Source organism: Diceros bicornis, chromosome 36, assembly GCF_020826845.1.
Source record: "Diceros bicornis minor isolate mBicDic1 chromosome 36, mDicBic1.mat.cur, whole genome shotgun sequence".
Taxonomy (NCBI): Eukaryota; Metazoa; Chordata; class Mammalia; order Perissodactyla; family Rhinocerotidae; genus Diceros; species Diceros bicornis.
Window position 1 is genome coordinate 12251327 of NC_080775.1, and position 25105 is coordinate 12276431.

A 25105-nucleotide genomic window follows, 5' to 3' on the forward strand; every position below is an offset into this window, starting at 1 on the left:
GTCAGCAAACTACAACCCATAGATCAAATCTGGCCCACTGCCTGTTTTTGTAAATAAAGTTTTATGGGAACACTGCTACACTTATTCATGTATGTGTTGTATGTGGTTATTTTTATGCTACAAAGGTTGAGCTGAATAGCTGTGACAAAGACCACAGGGTCCACAAAGCCAAAAATATTTACTATCTGCCTCTTTATAGAAAGAGCCTACTCCTGCTTTACAAAACTCCTGCTTTATGTTGCCTACCCCTGCTTTAGAAAACGAAGGTTTGTCCTCTAAGGGAATGAGGCACTTAGAGACTTCTTAAAGAAAACAATAAGCTGACAGCAAGAAGCTATGCCTCATGGAAACACAGTAAGTAAAAACAACAACAACATAGTCATCCCTAGAAAGAGGGGGACTTTAACTGGATTTATTTTTTTCAACTGTTATTAAACTTAGAATTACTAATTAGAGTATATGGGCCTATAATTTTTCAATAGCTCAGGTGGATTATTTGTGTAACTGTGAGATAAACTTTCATTTGGAAACTTAAAACTTAATCTGTTAAAATTAGTAAGTTGAATATATTGACTAAATTTTATTTCTGTTTTTGTAGTAAATTTTGTCTAAGTTTAGATTTACTCTAGTCAAAATTATTAGATGGGTAGAAAGAGTTCTGTCTCAAGCCCTTGTCACCAAAACAGATATTCTTTAAAAACAAAAACACCTTTATTCTGGCTTTCAAATATTTATATAGTCATAGTAAACTACAGATAATCTGCTAAATTTTATAAATACACACATTTTGATAAATAGTTGAAAATCTGAAGCTTGGTTTTAATTTTATCTTTATTTTTGGTATGATTTCCTTCTAATTCTCTATTAATAACTTGTGACCTAAAAACATTATCTGTCATTATCCAAATACCAAGCATTCTTTGTTGAGCAGACTAGCAGTGACTATTTTTGATAAAAATGTTGAAAGTTCTCTAACTCCTTAAATAAGCCTGATTTCTCCATTTTCCAGGCATAACTCCATTACCGGCATTCTCACTGGGGGTAACTCCCCATTTCTGAGTACTAAATAAAGATATTCCTGTTCCAGCACCAAGCCAGGATGGTTCAGCAACAGTTTTTATATTTATTGTGAAATCTGTTATAAAACTAAGTTAGTCCTGTACTGTCATCCTTCTTCATATAACAATTAATTTAAGTTACTAAAACTGTAATTAGATATGAAGTCAGTAGCCTTCAGAGAAGGCTACGAAGTTACTTTTTGCCATTAGTATTGGATTGACATTGACACTTAAAACACAATTTCATTGCAGAACCAATCAAAAATTGCAAAGAACTAAGACGGCAGAAAGAAATGCTCTTTTGATCAAGGTGTGAGAGGGAGCAGCATCTAAATGCCTAGGCCAAGGGACTTTACTCAATAGCTCAAAGAACTCCAGTCTACAGTGACAAGCAATAAAAGGCACCAGCAGCAACCTCAAGAGAAAATGTTTTACTTAAATGAAGCATTGTAACAAAATCAATGACTTCAGTGAAATTTAATAAAGCCTAACATTACACTAAAATCCATTTCTATGCTTCATTATTTTCATTTGTGCTGCCTGCTTTAGGACTGCATCATGGAGTAAAGAAAAAACCAGTGTGACAGTATGAGAACTAGTACCAATCAGTTTCATTTTAAAAGTGGTGAGCTTAGCTATCTAGTATACCTCAGCAGAGTGATCATTTCAAACAGTATCCTTCTCCTTAGGCACTCTGTTTTCCCCATTAATTTTCCTTCTAGGCATTTCAAAGTGCTTCTTCTATGTTTCTCTTATTAAAAATACAGGAGAGCAGTACCAGGCAGTATAATACAGCAGTTCAGGACACTGGCTCTGCTGTAAGACTGCCAAGGTCCACATCCTAGATCTGACACTTACTGTCAGCACAATTGGGGCAAGTTGCTTGACCTCTTTGTGCTTCAGTTTCATCTAAAAAAAAGATAGAAAGAGTACCTATCCCAAAGAGTTTTTGAGACGAATAAATGAATTAATCCATGTGAAGAGCTTAGAACAGTGCCTGGCACACAGGAAGTGCTCAATAAATATTAGCTACTATTATTAAGATAAATGATTGACTGCCTTTTTTCCCACTACAGCCAAATGGACCTCAGCACAGAGGGTAAAAAACACGAAATAACTGAGTGCGATTTTAGATTGCCAAGTACAGGCTAGGCTCCTGGGCTAGAACCTAGCTCATGCTGTTTCAACGAGAAAAGAGAATTTAGGTAATTATTAGAACACTTTTGGAACGCACAGGTTTTTCATATGTATTTTGTACTATATTAGATCATTTTATGATAAAAACATTTTTTTATAGTGGTTCACTCCCATCAGAAACACTTGGGGAGATCAAAATCAGCTGAGTTGTATCCTACCTTCTGAATCAAAATCTGGGATAGAACCCAGAAATCTGTTTTTTGTAAAAAAAAAAAAAAAAAAAAACCACAACAGACATTTCCCAGCTGATTCTAACGTGCAGGCAAGTTTGGGACCCACTGATCTTGACAGTGCTAAATGCTCAAACTGTCCTTCAAAACTTCATTCACTCAGATCTGCACATTAACTCACACGAACGTGTACTGATTTCCTGCCACATTTTCGGCCAAGTTTGATTTACATAAAAAAGTGGAAGTGAGAGTTTAAATTAAGAACAGTATTTTCATCATAGTTAAATACTGCTCTATTAGTCTGTTGAAGTTCAAAGTCTTCTAATTATAACTACTCAGGAGAACATCTGGAATATGCTAATGTCATTAGGTATAATAATAACACCTTATATTTGTCCAGACCTTCATATAATATTCTCCTATTTTATTTCTTCAACATTTCAACTATACTCTAAGATATGTAGAGCAGTTAATAATTTGTTTTACAGATGAGGCATGAAATGGTTAACTGGGACCAGCAAAGCCCCAAGAAGAGCATACATTCTCTGACTCCCAGAACTGTTTCTGTTTGTTTGTTTGCTTGTTTTACCTTGGTAAAAACATGATACAACAAAATACTTTCTAAATACAAGAAAACTGAACAGAAGGAGAAAACAAGGTCTGAGTACTATAAGTTGCTATGACCTGTACAAGAAATTGTATTTTTCCTTCAAAATTTAATCATATGTCATAAAACAAAAATCCCTGGATTTTTCCTATTTATAATAAATGAGACTAGAAAAGAATACATTTGAATGAGAAGTAAGTTAACCACTAAATTGTATGGAACCAAACAAACGATAGGGATGAAGAGAAGTCTCCAGCCTGTGGGAATCTGACTAAACAATGCCAGTACCAAAGTAGGCAGACTCACATCATTTGCAGGGTGTTTTTAAAATCACTTTAACCACTTTATAGTGGTCTAGACCTCTCTCAACTCTTTACGTAACATACTCAGGATAAATGGAATTAATTTTGGGAAGCAATAACACGAATACATTTACAACTATTAGGAAGATCGATGGCATTTCTTTTCATTGCTCATTTTTAGGCTGCATAACACTAAAGTTCTAATTGCTAATTATTTTTAAAATGCATTTATATAAAATGAAATGTTTTATAATTATTGTTGAAATACAAATTGTTATTCATTTCCATTTAATTCTGCTAAATTATTAATAAACTCATTTACTGCACTTAATGTTCTTACTAAAATACAACAAATATTAAAGACTGTATTCTTAACTATGGTTCAGTTTCAATCATAGAGGTTAAAAATGCCAGGAATTTAATAACAAAAAGCACATTGCAGGACCAGTCCTGGAATCTTATTCACAGCAATGCTATTAAAAATAAAGAAAATCAATATAATAGGTCACCATAGAAACATTATAATAAAAAAGTTAGGTTTCAATCTGTGCAACTTACTGTAAAAAGCCAAATCTATCTGTGACCTTGTAGACCAGGTAATCAGCATCCTCCCAAGGTTCAATCTCTGCACCTTCTCGTCCCTATAATAGGGGCAAAGGAGGGTGTTAACGGCAATTTATAAAACTGAATAATTTCTTAAAATAAGAAGACCAAAAAGAGTTATTTTTTATGTATTAACAATAAGAATTGCAAATGAGGCATTAGCCACCTTAACTTTTTCTAAAAAACAAACTATTTTTGGCAATATAATCCCTATTGCCTAGTTACAAAGTCTGGAAGATACTGTATGTCAGCAACAGCTGACATGTGGCTAAGCCTTAATCAGTCTTGGGTTCCTGTGAGGAGACAAATGGGAAAAAGGGAACCACGGAGGATAAGAAAGCCACGAGAGAATCAACTGCCCAACTTGAAAGTTTCAGAGTATCATCTTAGTAAAAAAATACTTTCTGCCTCTTCATCCAAACTTCTCAGAAGTTTGTCTCTCTCTGTTTCAGTTGTCTCTCTACTTTACTTCACAGCCACATCAGCCTTAACACTATTCCTGCCAAGGTCAAAAATGATCTCCCACTGTCAAATCCAATACACACTCTTCAGTCCTATCTAATGGATTTTTTTCAGTTCACTTGTCAATGTTGCTCACTCCCTATTCCTCAACCTCCATGACACCATCCTCTCTTGGTTCTCCTCTGCCCTATCCAATTCTCCTTTTGATGGCTTCTTCGTGGGTACCTCTTATCTTAACTGTTGGGATACCCAGAGCTCTGTCCTCAGCTAACTGCTCTTCTCACTCTACTCTGAGGCTATTAACTAGCACTGATTAGAGCAGGAACCCAAAACGTAACGGTCTGTACCAATCCCTCCAATTTCAGACTCAGTGCCCAACTGTCTTGTGGACCCCTCCATCTGAGTATATTTTATAACTGTCTGCTTGTGTGTTCTCCTCCGAGTAGGCCATGAGTATCTTGTGGGCAAGGACTGCTGCAATTCATGTCTGTATTGTGAATCCCCAAGGCCTAGCATGATACCTAGCCTGGTCACTAAAGGATTAATTGCATGAAAAAAAAAGGCATGCAAACATGAATGAATGATAGTTCTATTGGTTTTAAATTAGTTAAGCAGTGAAATAAATTAATTGGGTTTTTCATGGACTACACTAAAACTTAATCACAATAATGGGAAACTGTCTGATGTTCCAAACAAGCAATTTAAAAATGAACTCTGGGAACCTAACTGTTGAGTTGAGTACTGTCTGTATGCCTCCCTAGAAGCAGGGCGTAGTCCAGATGGCTTTCTGTAATTTCATGCTCCTATTATTCTCACAAATAATCAAAAATAACAGATATGAAATTACAGGCAAGTGATATAAATATAAAACCTGACACTTATAAATCACTGCAACAACTCACTACAGACCTTAAGAGGTAAGGCAATAATAAGGAGACATGTAAATTGTCAACAACCGTGATTTTTCTGGGACACCAAAAAACAGCTTCCACAATTAATGTAAGGATAAAATGCTAATGGAGATTATACATAATGTATAAATTCAAATTTTCAGATCCATGTTAAATTTTTAATAGCATATAAATTATGAATAAAATGGGTATTTAAGTCTGTATTCTAATGTATTTAAATATTTATTTAATACCTAGTATGAGTCAGGAACTGTTCTAGGTATTTAGAATACAAAAGTAAATGAAACAAAAGAAATTCTTACCCTCAGAGTTTATATTCTAGGAGTGAGAGCAGACAACAAATAAAATAAGCATAATATCAACTATGCTGATATAATAAATGCTATAGAGAAAAATAATAAAGAGAAAGGGATACAGAGAGCCAGGGAGTAGAGGGGGCTATTAAACAGTGTGGTCAGAGAAGATCTCACTAAGAAGGTAGCATATGGGTAAAGATCTGAAAGAGGTGAGGCAATGAGGCCTGAGGATATCCAGGAGACAAGTGTTCTAGGCAGAAGGCACAGCTGCTGTGAAGGTCCTGAGGCAGGAGCAAGCCGGGTGTGCTGGAAGAACAGCAAAGAGACCAGAGCGGCTGGAGCAGAGGGAAGGAGGGAGAGAAAATCTGGAGATGAAGTCAGAAAAAAAAGATGACTTCAGTGGTCACATGAAGCAAACAAACTGCTTCTGTAATTTTAGCTCTCTAAAAAGCAAATCCATTTCTATTTATATGTTTTTTCTAATAAAACTTACTCAAAGAGTAAATACGAATACCTACTCTGTCATATTTAGCAACTATTTCAGCTCGCTCCTGGGCAAGTTTGAGTGCTACATCCTGGTCCGAATCTGTGGAGAGACCAAATTTAGATGAACTGTTATTTAAAGAACCATAAAGTTAATTAATTATAAAACTAAGACAAAACAAATAAAAATAGTACAATAAATCAATACTGTCTAAAATGACAAACCAGCAAAATCAAATAAACTTAAGGATGAGTTAGGTTATCTGTAACCACAACTCTGAAATATCAACATATCAACCATTTCAATATTACATATGATATTCATAAGAAAGCAAATTTGTTAACATAGCATTAACTTAGGGGATATGATAAATCTTATCCAAGAATCAATTTTGGATCTAATTTCACGAAAATTAGTATTAAAGTAGAAACTGAAACTGAAAGCTCTAAGTTTGCAGATGACATTCACTTGGGTAGATGATGAGAATAGCATTCAAGGAGGCTTTTGAAAATTAAGGTAATTTGTCCACAAAATACATGAGTGCAAGATATACTTCAGGAGTTAAAAAAAATTATTTCTCTTACATGATGAAAATAATCATTTCTACATTTAGCCTCAGGTCCCCCTTATCAATTGCCCTAATTACTATAATAATCTCCAGTTTTACTGCTCAAGCACACACACATACACACTCTTCTTTCTCATTACCACCAGGTATCTCAAAAACACAAATCTGACAACAAAAGTAGAGATCATAACACGAAATAGTAGGGATATAATGACACATCCCAAGTACCATAAATAAAAATAAAAGACCAATGACAGACTGTATAAAAAGGCACCTCTGATCAAGAAGAAAAAGACAAGTATTCCATTGGAAAACTGGGCAAAGGTCAGGAGCAAGAAATTCACAAGAGTAACAACAGCAGTGACAACTATATCTGTGTTCTTACTAAGTGCCTGGCAGATAGTAAGATACTTCCAGGCAGCAGATACTGTGAAAAGCACTTCACATGCCTTATCACATTTAATTCTCACAACAACACTTTAAGAGAGGTATCATGTTAATTCTGTTACACAGATGAAAAAAATGAGGTTTAGAGATTTTAATCAACTTGTCTAAGGTCGCAAAGCAGGGATTCAAATCCAGACAGTCTTGACTCCATAGCCCACAATTTTAACGATTACTTTATAAAAATGATTACTAAAGACAACGAAAAAGGACTTTCAGTTAAAGATGGCAGATGGAACACAGTTTTCTATCCACTCCTCCTGAAGCCCCACTAAAATGACAGTATAGAGATGCTTTAAATCCCCTCCCTCAAAGGCCCAGCAATCAGTGCTTCCTGAGGAGAGGTAAGGGTGGGGTTAAACAAAGGGAGTTGATGAAAGTGAGTAGACACTCCCTGAGAGCTGAAGGGATGTGCACGTGTGTGTGCAGCAGAGGTTGGGTGCACAGAAGAAAACCAAATCCTCACACCCTCCAACAAGAAACCAATAGCTACTGCCTCAAACTGCGGAAGCCGGAAGTGGCAACACAGGCCTGTTACCCAGTGCTATGAAGTAAACAGAAAGAATCGGCTGGGGAGTGGAGAGTGGTTACTCCATAGGGTGGGCAGCGAGGAGGGACGAGTACAGACGTCAGCTATTTTTCAAAATAAGTCTCACACACCGCTGAATCTTTGAACCAAGGATAACTCTCATAAAAATAAAATCTAAATTTAAAAGCCAAGACACAGGAAAAAATCAAACTCATTAGAAACTAAAGAAATACCAGTGTTAAAATATCCCTTTGCACCTATCTCAGACTCACCAAAAAATGCAATGATACTACGCAATTCTGACAACACTGTAGGGACATCTGCAGCACCCTACTCTGAGGGCAGACTTATAAGTGTATAAATCTTTCTGGAAAGCAATTTGATAATACATATCAAAAGTCTTAAAAACAGGCACACCCTTTACCGAACAATTCCGCCTCTAGGGATTTATGCCAGTGAGATAAACAAGCACAAGGGAAGAGTAAAAAAATAGCAAGATAAGAGTTAGTAAATTTGTAAAAGTGTATTTGGGAAAAAGTGTTTATGTCACTGCTTTTCTCAGTTGGACTATAAAATGTCAATATGCTATCATTTGCGGGAAATGTGAATAAATAATAGAATGGTTCAAAAAAATAAAAATAAAAGTATAGACTAGTTTAGATTTTCACAGTGAACGAATGCAATCAGAAGTCTGAGATAATCAACTCAATTATATACATATTCATTATCCTATTTCAGACTTCTGAACCTGTGTCAATTCCTTTTTCCCTCTTCTGTTGCCCAGCTTTAAAACACCACATTTACACTTCTAGAGAAGGGTAGAGAAAGCAAATCAACAGAAATTAAACTCGAACTAGAAAACCTGACTACTTATTAAATTCCACTTCCATTATCAGAACAGCTAAGCATGAATTTCTATGGTGATTAGGCCAAACTCAATGGATGAAGGTTTTTCTCTGAACATATATTATACCAGTGCTTTATTCCTGCTACTGGTTGTAGGAGTCTCAACTATATTTCATACTTAGCACTGAAAAGTTTAAAAGTATAAAGGCAAGAACTGGAAACGGTATGGAGCTGGGAAGTGAAGATCAAAGTATCCCAAGAAAACGTCACTGTGGCAAACTGTCAGATATAAAGCTTTACACAGATCATTTTCTGACTAGAGATTTCCAGAAAGGAAAACCTAACCACATAATAGAGGTTGTACCAAAACTGGATGAAATTGTATCCTAATTTTATGGAAGAAAGATGATGTACTTTAACATGATTAGAACAGCTGACTTGACTCTAAATCAAATAAGTTCTAAATCTTTAAATTCCTTTAGAAAATTCTTATCTTTATATTTCCCCATGGAGAGAAAATCTTGTAATATTAATGAATGTACAGACAGTCCCCGACTTACGATGGTTTGACTTAATGATGGTGCAAAAGCAATAGGCATTCGGTAGAAACTGTACTTTGAATTTTGTATTGTATCTTTTCCCAGGCTAGCGATACGCAGTACCACAATCTCTCACGACGCTGGGCAGCGCCAGCGAGCGCAGCTGCGAGTCAGCCATGCGATCACAAGGGTGAACAACTGATACATTTACAACCATTCTGTTTTTCACGTTCAGTACAGTAATGAGATATTCAACACTTTATTATAAAATAGGCTTTGTGTGTGATGATTTTGCCCAACTGTAGCTAAAGTGAGTCTTCTGAGCATGTTTAAGGTAGGTTAGGCTAAGCTAGGATGTTCTGTAGGTTAGGTGTATTAAATGCATTTTCCACTTAACGATACTTTCAACTTACAATGAGTTTATTAGGACATAACCCCATCGTAAGTCGAGGAAGATCTATATTCTAAAAGGAGAGTGGCTTTAAAGTCAAACTAATTTTAGAAAATACAGCCAAACCTGCTTTTTTGAAGAGATGAAACGGAAATGCCAATCTTTCCCAACACTGAATTTAAAGACATTATTTAATAATCTGCATTGTGAGGGAATCATCTTTAGAGTAAAAAGTAGTATCCTCATGCAGAACTTGCTATAGCTGAATTATGTTTCATACTGTCTGATCTATAGTTGAGAAGTTTATTAAGAATTACACTAGAATACTCCCCTTGGTTTCATTCAACCTGCTTATTTAGAAATTCACTGCAAGAACAAAGAGCTTGCCCTAAAACACTGACCACAAGGGCTCTCAACAGCTGTCCGGCATCTCTGTGCAAGTGTGCACAAAGTTCCAGGCACCTATCAAACAATGACAGCTGTGTTACTTGGTACTTACATCACGTCATTATCAAATTTAAAAAACTTATTACATTATTCAAGCCAAATTAAATCAAGTTATTTTTATTGACTTTACATTTAATATAACAAGTTTTCAAAGTATAAGAGATATTTTAAGTAGTAAGGATCAAAAGATGTTTGGATTAGATGCTCAAGTATATAGGAAAACATCTCTGGGCACAAATTTAAGAAGAAAATGACAACTATAGCATTTTAAGAAGCATTTTAAAAAGTGACAACTATAACATTTTAAGAAGACTTCTAATTCCATTTAAACACAAGAACTTTTAAGAATCAAGTATCCTCCTGAATTACATTTTTTAAAAGCAAGCATTGTAACTTAGTATCTTCAAGTTAACCCCAAACCGTAATCCAAAATTATTAAATTTCAAATCCAATCCAATAAAACAAAACTGACAGCAGACCATTTTTCCTAGTGTACATTTTGACAGATGAATGTTAAATATACATAAATCAAAATTTTCCATTTGCAAAGTACTTTACCCTTGGTTATATAACACGTCTGGCCTTGGGAATTAACAACCGCTTCAGTCCTCATAGAGTAAACTTATCTATTCCAAGATTTCATCATTATTTTATAGTTCTCAGGCACACCACAAGTGTTAGGTGGTACCTTACACATTCTGCAACAAACTGAAACAGAAACGCAGAAGGCAGCTCTACTTTAAACTACTGTGAAACAAGCACAAGAAAGAAAACGTTTGAGATACATTCTAAGGGAGAAGAAAGACCTTGCTGTGGTTACATGGACTACAGATATTCAAACAAAGATGATATTTGTTGAGGGTGAAAACATGTCTTTCAGGCTAGATCCCAAGTATGAACCACACCAGCCTACACCCAGCATTCCATCTAATAACAAACAGGGGCTTTAAACAAGCAGCTTCAGAATACGCCTTAATCTTGTACTTCAAAATTAGCCATGTTCTTATTACTTTTAATAGAACTTGCCATGGGGCAACAAAGAAAATTTTTATTGAAAACATTAAAGCTAAGTAGGAATGCTTTTCTCCTCAAATACATATCTTAACATAGTTTTTAATGATAATTTTTAATGTGAAAACTTCAGCCCGTTTCAGACACTAAGCAAATACATGCTAAATTCTGGAAGGTTTTGGAAATTTTTAAAACACACCACACATATACAAGTGAAACAAACGTTTCATGAAACAATATGTGTAACTACAGTGGGACAGCACTGCGACATTGTCTATTCTATTCTATTTATTCCTTCCTTCTTCCTTTCATTGCTTCCTTCTTTCTTTCTTTTAAATGGGCAGGGACCTACAATTTGGAAATCACCTTGGAAAATTAACAGCCATGTTAGAGGCACGTTTATGAACATTAATTACACTTAACTGGACACTAATGAATTAAGTTTATGCTCAGCTTAATCCAATTGTAACATTCAATATAAGAAAAAGATCTCGAAAGCTTAGAGAGAGAGAAACATTTCAAGTCATATACCAAGGAATAAGAATCAGACTGACATCAAACTTATCAGCTAGAAGATAATGAAGCAATATTTTCAAAGTTCTGAAGAAAAAAATATCATAAACTTGGAATTCTATACAAAGCGAAACTATCGATTAATCATGAGGAAAAAATAAAAACATTTTTAAACATTACAATGTATGAGGAGCTGAGGAATGCACCCCAGAAAATGTCCCCACATCCTAAGCTCTGGAATCTGTGAATGCACCTTATATGGCAAAAGAGATTTACAGATGTAATTAAGTAAGGATCTTGAGACGGGGAGATTATCCCAGATCATGCAGGCAGGCCCAATGTAACCACAAGGCACCTTATAAAGAGAGACAGAAACATCAAAGGAGGATGTAGAAGATGTGATAATGGGAGCAAGAGGTTGGAGTGATGTGAGGAAGGAAAGAAGGGGTCACGAGCCAAGGAAGGTAGGTGGCTTCCAGAAGTTAGAAAGGGCTAGGAAACAGATTTTCCCCTAGTGGCTCCAGAAGGAACCCTGACACCTGACACTTGACACCTTGACTTTAGCCCAATAAAACTGATTTCAGTCTTCTGGCCTTCAGAACTGTAAGACAATACATTTATGTTGTTTTAAGCCACTAAGTTTTTGATAATTTGTAACAGCAGCAATGGGAAACTAATACAAGGATTCAAAGTTGACTATCTACCCAATGTCCCTTTTAAAAAGAATTTGAGAATATATTACAGAAAAACAAAACAACAAAAAGAATTGACAAAGACTCTCTCCTTGTTCAAACTTTAGTCAGGTTCCTCTGAGTGCTCTTCTCAACTAGGCCTCCACCCTGGACTCCTATCCTGTCTTCAGCCTGCCTAGCCCAGTTGTAGCAAGAATCCTGCTAAGGCAGTTTATGGAGAGTCCCCCCAACCCTTGATATCTGATCAACCTGCCTGCCTTTATCAAGAACCCTGATAAGTCAGTTTAGCAAGAATCCCCCTATCTTTGATGTCTCCTCTTAGTAATTTGCCACTCACTGAATTCTTTGCTCCTCTCGTTGGCTATAAAATCGCCACTTGTCCTTATTGTATTCGGAGTTAAGCCTGATCTCTCCCCCCTATTGCAATAGTCTTGACACCTCTTGCAATAGTCCTGAATAAAGTCTTCTTTATTGTTTTAACAAGTATAAGAATAATTTTTTCTTTAACAGAATCAAAAAGAGGAGCAGATACAGGATCCACAAAATCTCAGGAGGCTAAAATTAGACATTTCCAGGTGCCAACTGTGTAGCTGCCTAGAAAGCAACCAGCCTACACTAGAATAGGGAATACAAGGTGTCTTTAAGAAGAAAGTGGATTCTAGGCAACATATAGATCATGGATATTATTTAGCAATACAGTAAAAGCTTACATATAAAAGACACCAAAAAGAGGGTGAGAGGACTACTAGAAATCTCAGAATAAGCAAAGCAGAGAGTGATAGAAGTCACAGTCAAACATGAAGTAATGTACAAAGAGGCATGGCTGTGAATTTGATGGCTTACAGGAAAAGTGAATTCATGTGACCTTGACACTTTCGACATTAGGACTGTACTTCCTTCCTACGTAGCTCATCATATTTGAGATTCAAGTAAATGACATTGACAGTATCATGATTATCATGATTATGTAAAAATTTTATTGGCTTTTAATGTTTATAATCAATGTCAATCAATTTGTCAATATAGACAAAGTGCCTGAAACTAAACACTGATCTGCACACATACATGCATCCTACTCCAAATCTAAGCCCCCTTCCTAGAAGCAGCCACTGTTACCTACCAAAAACATTCTCCACACTATACCAGAATCTGTGAATGCATGTACACACACATATATTTATATCTCCCTTTTCTATTCATAAGCTAGAATCATTCTCTAAGTAATTCTACACCTTACTTTTTTTTAACAGCACACCTTAGAGACTGCGCATATCAACACCTGTAGATCTACCCAGTGGCATGCCAATAAAGGTCCAGCAACCAGTTCTTGGAGGGAAGTAGAGGCTGTGATTCCTGGTTTGTGGCAATTGCCAATTTCCACTCTGCGAATACTCCCACTATGATGGCCACTGACCAAGCTACCAATGCGATATCACCGAACGCAGAGCTCAGGCTGGCTCCAATACATCAGTGTGGATCTACCTCAACCTTTTTCACAGCTGTAAAGTTTCCTAATGCATTAACATAATTTATTCAACCAGTCCTCTCTTAGGAATCAGAACTAGGATAAATTGAGAGAGTCAATGTGTAACGGGAGTTAGATGAAACACTATGAGGTAAAGAGCTTTAATAGGCAACAGCAACCAAAGGCAACCTGAAAAAATGGGGAAGCAGAAACTACCAGTAAGCTGATAAAAAGTAGCTGTTGCAGAGGAAAACAGTACCTGATATGCAGAGCAAAGCAGAGTCATCATCAGAGAGACCTTTCAGCCTAAAAAAAGAGACAGAATAGCCCATCCCTGAAGCTGCTTCATCTTTCAGTTCCTGATGGCCTTCACTGCCAGTTGAATGTTTGCATAGAGCAAATGCTTGTTTCCTGAAATAATCTGAATAAGTTATTCATGTCTGTGATTTGAGTTCCTTAATTCCATCTCACCTTTCAACAAAAAGAGGCCCTAAGTATCAACGGTGCCTGAGTAATGGTTTCAGTTATTTGTGATCGCTTTCTTAGTATACCATGGACTAATGGTAAAATTTTAATAGGCACCACTGCTAAAAATTTCCACATTTATTTCGCCATGCTCTAGATCCAAGGCTGGAAGGGATGCTCAGAGGAGGAATAAGCCGAGCTAAGCAGATCAACATCAAAACACAACTAAAAACTAACAAAATAAAGGAAGGTGCATTTAGTCACAAGAGAACCTGAAATACCACTTATTTTAATTGGTCATTCTGTGCTAGATGAAGTTAAAAATGTGGACCTAAAAGTTACATATACCTGCCCTCCCCCTGAGAAGCTTAATCTGAAATTGCATCCCGGGTTACCAAGATATCCTGAGCCAAAAGCACACCTGGTGGTCCTGCAAGATGAACTGATCCAGAATCTCCTCCTGTCTCTTTCATTTCCTCCACTGGGAGGTAATCTATAACCCAATACTCCTTTGCACTCCAGCCCAGTCCCATTTCCATCTCTCATAACTCAGTTAATTCCATGTTAAACAAATGTCTTATCAAAAAATGAACCACCTTAAAAACCTATTTATCTCCTTCTTCCTTCTTGCACTAGTGTAATAATCTTAGAAAAATCATTTGGCTTCCTTCTTTCTTTCTCACCTTCATTTGGGAACAATACAACAACAAAAGATTCTGATCATAGCTGCAATTATAAAAACAGTATAAATAATCATGATCAAGGAAGGAAGGGACAGCCAAAGGCTGAAAGCTAAATACATGAAAGAACCAATGCCATAAACCCAAAAGTCCTCAGAAATGCCCAGATTTCCTCTTCAAAAGAGCCACACAAGCATCCATATACATTCTTCATATTCCTCTGGTTTAATATGCATTGTCTGATAAAATAAAAGCATTCAAAATAAATAACCCTAAATGCTCTTCAATTTTAGCTTTTATTTTCATTATCAGTGTAAATATGATTTATACCTTTCCATTAAAAATATTTCTATTATATCACTAACAGCATTACATCAACATTTTCTATTATATCATGCTTTAAATTAATACTTTTTAAATTTTTCATTAAATTTGTAGAACACATTTCTTCAAGCATATTCTTATATAGAAGCCCAATTTTCAAGCAAGGAGGGTGAGTGGGGTTGAGGAGAGATGTACCAAAGTTCTCCTAGCTTGACCTCCCTCTTTCCTCCAGCAACCATTGGACCTCTGCAGAACAGCTAGTGCTATACAGTCCAAGCAAGGAAGTGGCATCCACCTGCCTTCTTTTGTTAGCACGTTTCTAATCTATTGCTCACATCATTTCTCTTCCAATTAGTTTCCCAACTGCCATCTCAACTTCCCTTTCATAGAGCCCCCCATAATTCTCCAGGTCCTTCTCTTCCTTTTACAAATAAAAAGATCAACATTTTATAATTGGTAAGTTGTTTGTTTTATTTGTAAGCATATATTTCTAAGAGCTTTAAGAATAGGACATATCTCCAATATTTTAATATGGAGCACCCAGCATCAAGTAGATATTTAATATTTCTATAACTAATAAAACATTTAAAATTATAATTTTAACAACAATTCTTGGGCAGGCTTCTATTACCTACTTCCTAATTTCTAGAAAGATGAGGAACAAAATAATTTTTAAAGTCCTAGAAACAGTTACTGACAAGGATTCATTATAATAGAGAAGGTAATTTATTTTTCCTCAAATTTAATCATGAATTGTAGGCTGCTTCTACGTGATCCGCCTTACTGCTGTCTGTTGTCATAAGAGTAGAACTGGTCACTGCTTCTTTTGATCTACTGTATTTCCAATCTGTTACTCATAATATTTTGTTGAATGTATTTATTTACATGTCTCTTCTATTAATCTGTAATCTCCATGATTACATCTCATTCATCCTGGTATATCTACTATCTATCACAATGCCTAGTACATGGTAGCTGCTCATTAAATATTTCTTAAAAGGATAAAAAAATTACTCAAGGGCCAGCCCCATGGCTTAGTGGTTAAGTGCGCATGCTCCGTTGCTGGCGGCCCAGGTTCGGATCCTGGGCGTGCACCGACGCACTGCTTCTCCGGCCATGCTGAGGCCGCGTCCCACATACAGCAACTAGAAGGATGTGCAGCTATGACATACAACTATCTACTGGGGCTTTGGGAGAAAAAAATAAATAAAAAAATTATAAAAAAAAAATTACTCAAAATTAATCACTAATGTGAATTATTCAACCAGGTAGACACTTAATATATCAATTTATTTTTAAAATTAGATTTGCAAAAACATACATCTGACAAGGGGTTGATCTCCATAATATACAAAGAACTCACACAACTGAACAACAAAAAAACAAACAACCCGATCAAAAAATGGGCAGAGTAAATGAACAGACACTTCTCCAAAGAAGATATACAGATGGCCAATAGGCACATGAAAAGATGTTCAACATCATTAATCATCAGGGAAATGCAAATCAAAACAACGCTAAGATATCACCTCACACCCGTTAGAATGGCTATAATCACCAAGACAAAAAACAACAAATGTTGGAGAGGATGTGCAGAAACAGAAACCCTCATACACAGCTGGTGGGAATGCAAACTGGTGCAGCCTCTATGGAAAACAGTATGGCGATTCCTCAAAGAATTAAAAATAGAGATGCCCTATGATCCAGCCCACTACTGGGAATCTATCCAACGAACCTGAAATCAACAATCCAAAAAGGCTTATGCACCTCTATGTTCATTGCAGCATTATTCACCATAGCCAAGAAATGGAAGCAACCTAAGTGTCCCTTGACTTACAATTGGATCAAGAAAATGTGGTATATATATACAACGGAATACTACTCAGCCATAAAAAAAGACAAAATTGTCCGATTTGCAACAACATGGATGGGCCTGGAGGGTATTATGTTAAGTGAAGTAAGCCAGAAGGAGAAAGACAAACACCGTATGATCTCACTCATATGTGGAATATAAACCAACACATGGACAGAGAAAACTGCATTGTGGTTACCAGGGGCAATGGGGGTAGGGGGTGGGCACAAGGGGTGAAGGGAGTCATATATATGGTGATGGACAAACAAAAATGTACAACCCAAAATTTCACAATGTTAAAAACTATTAAAACATCAATTAAAAAAAATTAGATTTGCAAGCTGTTTTCCAGATATACGTTCCCTGCAAAAAGTATACCTTTGCTCAAGATTCTTAGCTTCCTCATACATTTTATTCTGTTTTAACTCTATTCAAGGTGGCGTTTAAAATTTTATTAAGACTCTAAAATTCAAATATGAGATATCACAATCTATTTCTGATTAGCATTTCTGATTATTACAAGTCCTTCATATCCATTAAGGAATAAATGGATGGATGGATGGATGGATGGATGAATGAATGATTAAATGGACAGACAGATAGATGGATGGATGGATGGATGAATGAATGCATGCATGCATGCAGGGGGCTCTTGAAAGATGAAGGAAATCAGAGGCTCGTTCTCTTTGTGTTCCAACCTACTCCTCTCCTCACGTTTTCCCTTTATCTGTCACCCCAATCTCCTCACAGAACTTCACAGTCTCACTTTCTTTACTGGAAGGTCGTGTTCTCTTGGCTCTCTGTGCTTCCATCATGCTTCAAGTCCACGTGGAGGGACTTCAGCTAGAGTAACACTCCAGAACTTTCTCCCTAACTCTTCCCTCACTCTTCTCAAGGGGGCATAAGGACTTCCGGGGTTGGCTTGGCTGAGCTCCTTGATTTCTCTCTCACCCACCCTGTCCCTGGGTGCATGCCCTCTGATCTGCTCTTCAAGTAAGAAGGCACCTGTCTTGTAGGGAGGCCTGGAGTTGCTCTGCTGTGCTAGTCACCCAGTGGGTACGTCTATCTAAGTCAAGACTGGTTAATAAGTCCTTTTACTTCAGATCTAATGTTATGCCCTCCAATCAGCCAAGGGAGGGGCCATTTTTGATCCCTATCTGTCCGTCTCCTGTGTCCCCAGAACTCCCAAAATCAGACTAGTAACTCCTACATTTAGGTGTAAGATGAGTCACAGAAAAAGAGGATATGAAGTGATGTAACAATATTTAAATATCATTACTACTGATGAGAAACATAATTACTAGTTGTTGAATGTAAGTGTAATTCCCACAACTGGGGGCAGGGTTGAATGACAAAACTGTCAACAACAGATACTTAGAACCAAGACAAGCATTTGAGTCATTTTACTCACTTAACCCCGCCTACAGTTGCTGGCAAACTCAAGATTATACTTTCACTGCTTTTTCAGCAATATGACTGTTTTAATAGATGACACAAGACTGGTTTGTAACAACTCCTCGTTGGCAGATAACCTGTTTAGTCAGTGTTTACTATATGCCAGACACCGTGCTGGGCGTTTACTATGCATAATCTCACATAATTCTCACAAGAACCTACTCTGTCAGTTTTCTGACTATCCCAGTTTACATATGGGGAGTCAGAGGTGTGGAGAGGGTACGTCATTCAGGTCCTGTGGGCAGTAAGTGGCAGAGCAGGACTTCAAGTCAGGTTGTCTGACTTCAAAGCCCTGTTCCTAACCACCAAGCTATTTTGCTGAAGTGTAAGAGGATGATCTTTTTATATTTCTTCTCAGCTCTGCTAGTCCTTACATTTGTTCTCTTAGAAATAAATCTATGATTCCTGTGAATTCTTAACAGTTGTGTTTTCTTGGTTCTAGTAGCCCTCCAATCTTATCACACTAAGTTGTCGATTATTTGTGCAAAATGAAGACCAATGGTGTTGTACAGAATCCAAGAACCATTTATATGAAATATTCTTTGTGATCATAAACAACTGTACCTCCTCTATTGTATTTTAAGTTCTATTTTTTAGGATAATAAGAGGAAATTATTGAAAAACAATGCAAAAAAATTGACAAAATAATCACCAAATGGATACTGAAGTTAACTTTACTAAAATACTTTATGCTTTTAGTAGATACTAAATCAAATGCCTTCATGATTAATTTCTATGATTACAGAAAGAATTCTGTTGAATCTACTTCATTTTCTTAACTTTCACAACTCTTTCAGCTCATGTAGAATTATAAGCACGTACCATTAATTCATTACAATACAAGTTTGTGTTGAGGGGCAGCCTGGTGGCACAGCGGTTAAGTGCGCACACTCTGCTTTGGCAGCCTGTGGTTCGCAGGTTCGGATCTCAGGCGTGCCCCAATGCACCGCCTGTCAAGCCATGCTGTGGCGGCCGCCCATATAAAGTGGAGGAAGATGGGCACGGATGTTAGCTCAGGGCCAATCTTCCTCAGCAAGAAAAGGAGGATTGGCATCGGATGTTAGCTCAGGGCTGATCTTCCTCTCACACACACACACACACACACACACACACACACACACACACACAAAGTTTGTGCTGAATTCAGCCCAACGGGTATTAACAATAAATGATGCAATTGTGCAAATTCTTGTAGACCAGATATAAGACAAAGAGGATAGAAGAGAATTCATAGATTGCCCACCCTAATAGTAAATAACTAATTCCACAGATAGTTTGGCAAACCCTATTCTCAACTCAATATTAGCTGTTCTACTCTTTAAATAAAAAATTACATGCAAAAACCAAACTGTACCCAAAACGGCATACAAAAACTAAGTATTACCTAGAACAACTGAGTAGCACACAGGAACAACTGTATTAATACATAAACAAAAGTATGAGTTATGCAAGTATTATTTGGCCCCTGAATGGCCCTTAGGTTCAAAGTGGAACCTAAGGCCATCAAAAGCCAGCAACTTGGGATATAATAAATATAAGTGCTCACATCACACTGAAGATGTCATTCATTTAATCATTTAAAAAAAAACAAAAACAAAAAAAAGAGTGCCCTAAGCTCCAAGCATGGCACTACATAATTCTCACAACATACAGTTGCATTCAACACACCTCACCCAACAAACCCTAAGAACATTATATATAAGTATCTCACATGTGCAAGTATGTTTAATATGATATGTATCCTTTACATTCTGTTACTAATGTTGTGTTAGGGTGACTTGTAAAAGTAAGATTTATTTTCCATAACAAACATCAAAAGTGCTATACACATATGGTAGTCACTGATCAGGAGTCTAGATGAATTAAGTACCACTAAGAGCTAGGCTCACAAGTAATAGCTAGCATTTATTCTGCATGACCTAAATGTTTTATCTATACTACTTCATTATGAGTAGGTATCATCTATGGTACCAACTATGAGGTAGGTATCATCATTGTTCATTTAACAGATGAGAAAACTCTTAGGTTAATTAACTTGCAAAGATCACACGGCTTTGAAGTCACAGAAGTGGCACTGGGACCAAGGCAGTAGTCCAGAGTACTCTAATCACTCCACATGGTCTTTGAATAAAGTGGCAGGCAAGTGAACAAAGGTTTATCAAGAGAATCCGTCAACAGGGATCCTCAAAGTAGCATTAAATAAGGGCAAGAGGCCAAAGAAATGCCCTCCAGTCAACAGGAAGCCAAGGAGGTGTTTCTGAACAGAAAAGAAGCCAGAAAAACTGTAGAGATAATGAAGGCTACTCAGGAAGGAAGAAGAGTGTGCTTATAAATAGCTCACATTTGTTGAGCTTTTATAATCCATCAGGTACTATGCTAGGTACATATATTACCTCATCTAATATTCAAACAACCCTATCAGTATTTACATTTAACAGATAAGAAAATGAATCTTAGAGGTCAAGCAACTTGTCCAAGGCTATATTAGTGTCAGAGCCTCAATTCAAACCCACCTCGGAAGGCTCCAAAGTCTGTCCTCTTGCCCACTACACTCCAAAAGTTGAGAGAGAGGGGGGGAGAGGGGGAGGGAGAGAGAGAGAGAGAGAGAGAGAGAGAGAGAGAGAGAGAGAGAGAGAGAGAGAGAGAGAGGGAGAGGGAGGGAGAGGGGGAGAGAGAGAGAGAGAATGTGTCTGTATACCTCTAAATTAATAAGGTAGAAGCTACCAAGAAACTAGTGCATAGAAACCAGGAAGTGGGTTAGTTGATTTCAGTGTGCTCAAACCCACATGTGCTGCTGTGTTTCAGCAGTGAATACCCTACTCCAATAAAAAGAAAGATCATCCTAGATCTAAAAATGATGATTTCCCCAAATTACTTATGTCTGTACACTTTCAGATACCCAAGTTCCCATGGTTTCACTCTGCTGATACCATAAAGCTGTCTTAGGGGTTTAAGGATATAAAATACATTTCCATAGTATCTGATTACTATAAACAAGTAAGCAAATTTTTCTAAATGTTAAATTGGGGCAGCTAAATATTGTTTTCATATTCAACTAGATACAATTAAGCTTATTTTCTTAATGCTTTACTAAATCATCAACTACTGTGGAAAACAAACCAAAACCAAAAAAACACCCAAAAAACAAAAACCCGATGAACAGAAAAAAGACTGGAATGAAATGCACCAAAATATTAAAATTTTAAACTCTGAGAGGAGAAAATACGGATAATTTTATTTTCTTCCTATAGTTTTATATTCTTTTCTGAATCATAGGCATATATTACTTTTATTATAAAATATATTTTTTAAAAAATATAAAGATAGATCATATTGATATCATAAGTTAGAAAATTTTTTAAATTTTTTTCCAAACACATTTTAAGCTTTTTAATAAAATAGTGTGCTGCCTGTAAAACAAACTTGCTCTCCAGTTTTCTTATAAGGTTTTAGATGAAAAGCTATAAAACAATTTTTGAAGAATTCACAGTCATCAAAATAATTCTGCCCTATCGCTATGGATACCTACAAATTCCACTTGGAATACCTAGTAATCAGTCATATAAGTTAATGAAAATCAGATTAAGAACATAAAGACCAGGTTTCCCTTGGAAAAATGAGATGCATTAAATTTTCTGATATCCATTAATTAAAAAATTATTGAGCACCATTTATTGCCACTGTACCTAGCTACTGTGAATACAAATATGGATAAAACATAGCTCTTCAAAAACATCAGTCTCCTGAGGGTGTCAGACACATAAAGAATCACCTGTAAATAATGTGATAAATGCCCATTAATAGATATCTTTTTTAAATGCTAGAAAGAAGCTAATAGAAAAAAAGCAAAGTCAGAGAAAGACTTTTCCTACAAGGCAACATTTGACCCTGGCTTTAAAAGAATGATAGAAACTCACCATTTGGCCAAGGAGAGAAAGCTTTGTAATTAAAAAGCTAGAGTCCATAGCAACAGGTACAGCTATTTCAATAGCACCTATCTCAACAACCAAGTTGGGTAGGAAAGACAGGTCTTTACACTTTTACCATTTCTCCTCCCCCTTCTTTTTTCATAACATCCCACCTACCACAACTTGGAGCAGAAGTTAAGTGTATGCAGGAAAATTAGAAAAGGAAGAGATTTAGGGATTAGAAATTAGTTTGAAGCGATAAAGAAAGCAAAATAAACTTAGTAAAAATTTAACAATTCGTGTTTTGATACTACTAATATATCATTATTACCTGGGTATTAATTCATTACTAGCTGGGTCATTCAGAATTGAATGACTCAGATAACGGCAACTATAAAGGCTTTTTTAAATTATGCAAATTCGGCTCAAAAAGCAAATTTTAAAAAAAAGTTTAAGCACATCCAAATATATATTCCGTGAATATTATGAAACGTTTATATAATCTACCATATACATACATTATCTTCTCAAAATTGAATATAATATATTTGAGAAAAATAGCAGTTGTAGAATATAGATTTCCAAAGAAATTTGCACCATTACATTTAGGATTTTTAAAAAAATAATCATCTTAGATGCAACTGATCCATAAAAGAAGAGGAAAGGGCTTCCACTGGGCTCCAGGTGACATCTTGTCTGGAAATCCTGAAATTCACATTTAGGTTTCTGGATTGTAACCTATATATCTTATCCCATCCCAACGACTCACCCTCAAGTAACTGGCCAAAAACTTGTACACAAGTTCAATCAGAGTCTAAATGAATTTTTTACACAGCAGTCAAGGAGTAAAACTCTTTAAAGAAGTCATTATGTTGGGGAAAAAAATCCTCTTCCAGAATGCTGTACTTGATGAGTTATGTACATGTATGATATTTGACATGAAATATCACCATACACAAAGGAAATTACAAAAACACGTTTTACGTAAAAGACCTGCCATCCTTCTCATTGCGGAAAACATTTCTTAGAAAGCACGGTCTCCAACCCATTGAGTAAACCATCAGAAATTATAGAATGCATTTATAACAGCAACCCAAATTCCTCGATTATAAGTAATTAAGCACGACCAACTTCACAACCCAGCAAAAAAGACTGGAAAAAACAGAAATGTCCATCAACTGGGCTATTAAACATCATGAAGCAAAATCAGGCACTGATTTAGATTCATTTCCAAGACATGTTGTAAGTAAGGGCAAAAAAGGCAAGGTTCAGAACAGTGCCTACAACACACTGTTAGGGGTTAGGGATGCACGTAAATACACCAAGTTAACAGTGGCTGCCCTGGGAGAGATTAAAACTAGGTGGCTGAATGGAAAAGATGCTTATTTTTCACTGGATAAACTTTAGTACACCTATTTTTCACTGGATAAACTTTAGTACACCTTGAATTGTTTACACGTATATGTACTACCTTATCAAAATATAAAAATAAATTTTTAACCATTGTAAAGGTAATATTAGGAGAAAAATCCCTCCTCAGGAAAAGGTTGAAGATATACTACTACTCCAACAGAGCTACTACACAAGCAAATGTCCCGTTCTCTACCGGGCCCTTATCTAAGTCCCCAGTGATCCGTGACATCAGGAGGGTCAAGTGTAAGGCCACCTCAGCTTTTTCTGATAGAACACCTTCACCATCCAGTTTTCTTTAGTACTGCTCTAGCAGAAGGAAAAGAAGAATATAAATTCAGAGACAGAAACTATGCCAAGGACATAACTACTACTGTCCCATGACCAAAAGAAAACCAATTGATACTTTCTTCTCCAAGGCCATGCAGGCAGGGGGGCTGTGATGGCGCAGAAAGAGGAGAGTAAGTATCTATATTCTACCTTCTCAATATATGAATAGAAAAGCAGGCCCAGAGAAATAAATCCTTATCCATTGCAATAATTCATAAAAGGGTCAGCACTTTACTGAGAACTGCAAAAATTAAACAAAGGATAATACAAATGCTAAGGTCATTACAGTTGATGCTATTAAATAGGGTTGGTTCAAATACTTTAAAAATAAGTACAAGCCAAATAAAATTTACAGGAGAATCTGCCTCAGCAGATCACACTATAACTTTCCTGATCAATTCACTTACCAGATGAGATTTTTACTGCTGACAAATCTGGGTTGTTGTGAAATGGATGTCTTATGGGACTTGCATTTATAGTGTTTTTGAAGTACCTCTAAAGCCTTTTAGAGGGTGTTTTTTTCCTTTAAACTCCTTTTCCATATGACACTGATCTTGCCAACTGTAGTTTTGCCAACAGCAGTCCTTTCCAAGAACATAACTTTAATAAACTTGCTGACAAATAGATTATATTACTATCATTGTGAATGTAAGTTACCTTAATTGACATTTGTAATATAGGCTATTTAATGGGTTCTTTGGTTTCCAATGAAGCTATCAATTCTTTGACAATTTCACAAACTCACTATGTGCAGGGCTCTTTGCAAGTATTGAGAAACACAGATTATTAAGACACAATATCTGCCCTCAAGATGTTTACAATCTTGTAAATGAATGAAACAATCCTTAACAATCCTTACCATAAAAGACGTGTTCACCACAGGACCTTACTAGCAATGAGAGAAAGGCAAAAGTAACAATCCTTTTTAAAGCATGTCACACAATCTACAGGGGAAAACTCTGCTACTGTACAACACAAACTTTTCTAACATGAGTAGAAAACGACAGAGCACTCAATGAAGTAATTATAAGAGGTGATTATCTGAAAAGAGGACAGAATTTTAGTGAGCCCATATTTGTTTACTTCAATATTATAAATGAGAGCCAATTTGGATTTTTCTTCTAGGAGATGCCTTCATTTTGACTT

At 36.3% G+C, this 25105-nt stretch overlaps 1 protein-coding gene across 4 annotated transcripts in view; it reads right to left on the minus strand.

Moving 5' to 3' along the window:
• The window catches only part of USP6NL (USP6 N-terminal like), a 163338-nt gene that overhangs the window by 66097 nt on the left and 72136 nt on the right, over window positions 1–25105 (minus strand). For all 4 annotated transcript variants that reach the window (XM_058532408.1, XM_058532406.1, XM_058532407.1 and 1 more), the window contains 2 exons: window positions 6125–6192; window positions 3893–3975 (listed from right to left, as the gene is read on the minus strand). In XM_058532408.1, coding sequence (XP_058388391.1) covers window positions 3893–3975; window positions 6125–6192 — 151 coding nt within the window. The remainder of the gene's footprint in view (window positions 1–3892; window positions 3976–6124; window positions 6193–25105) is intronic.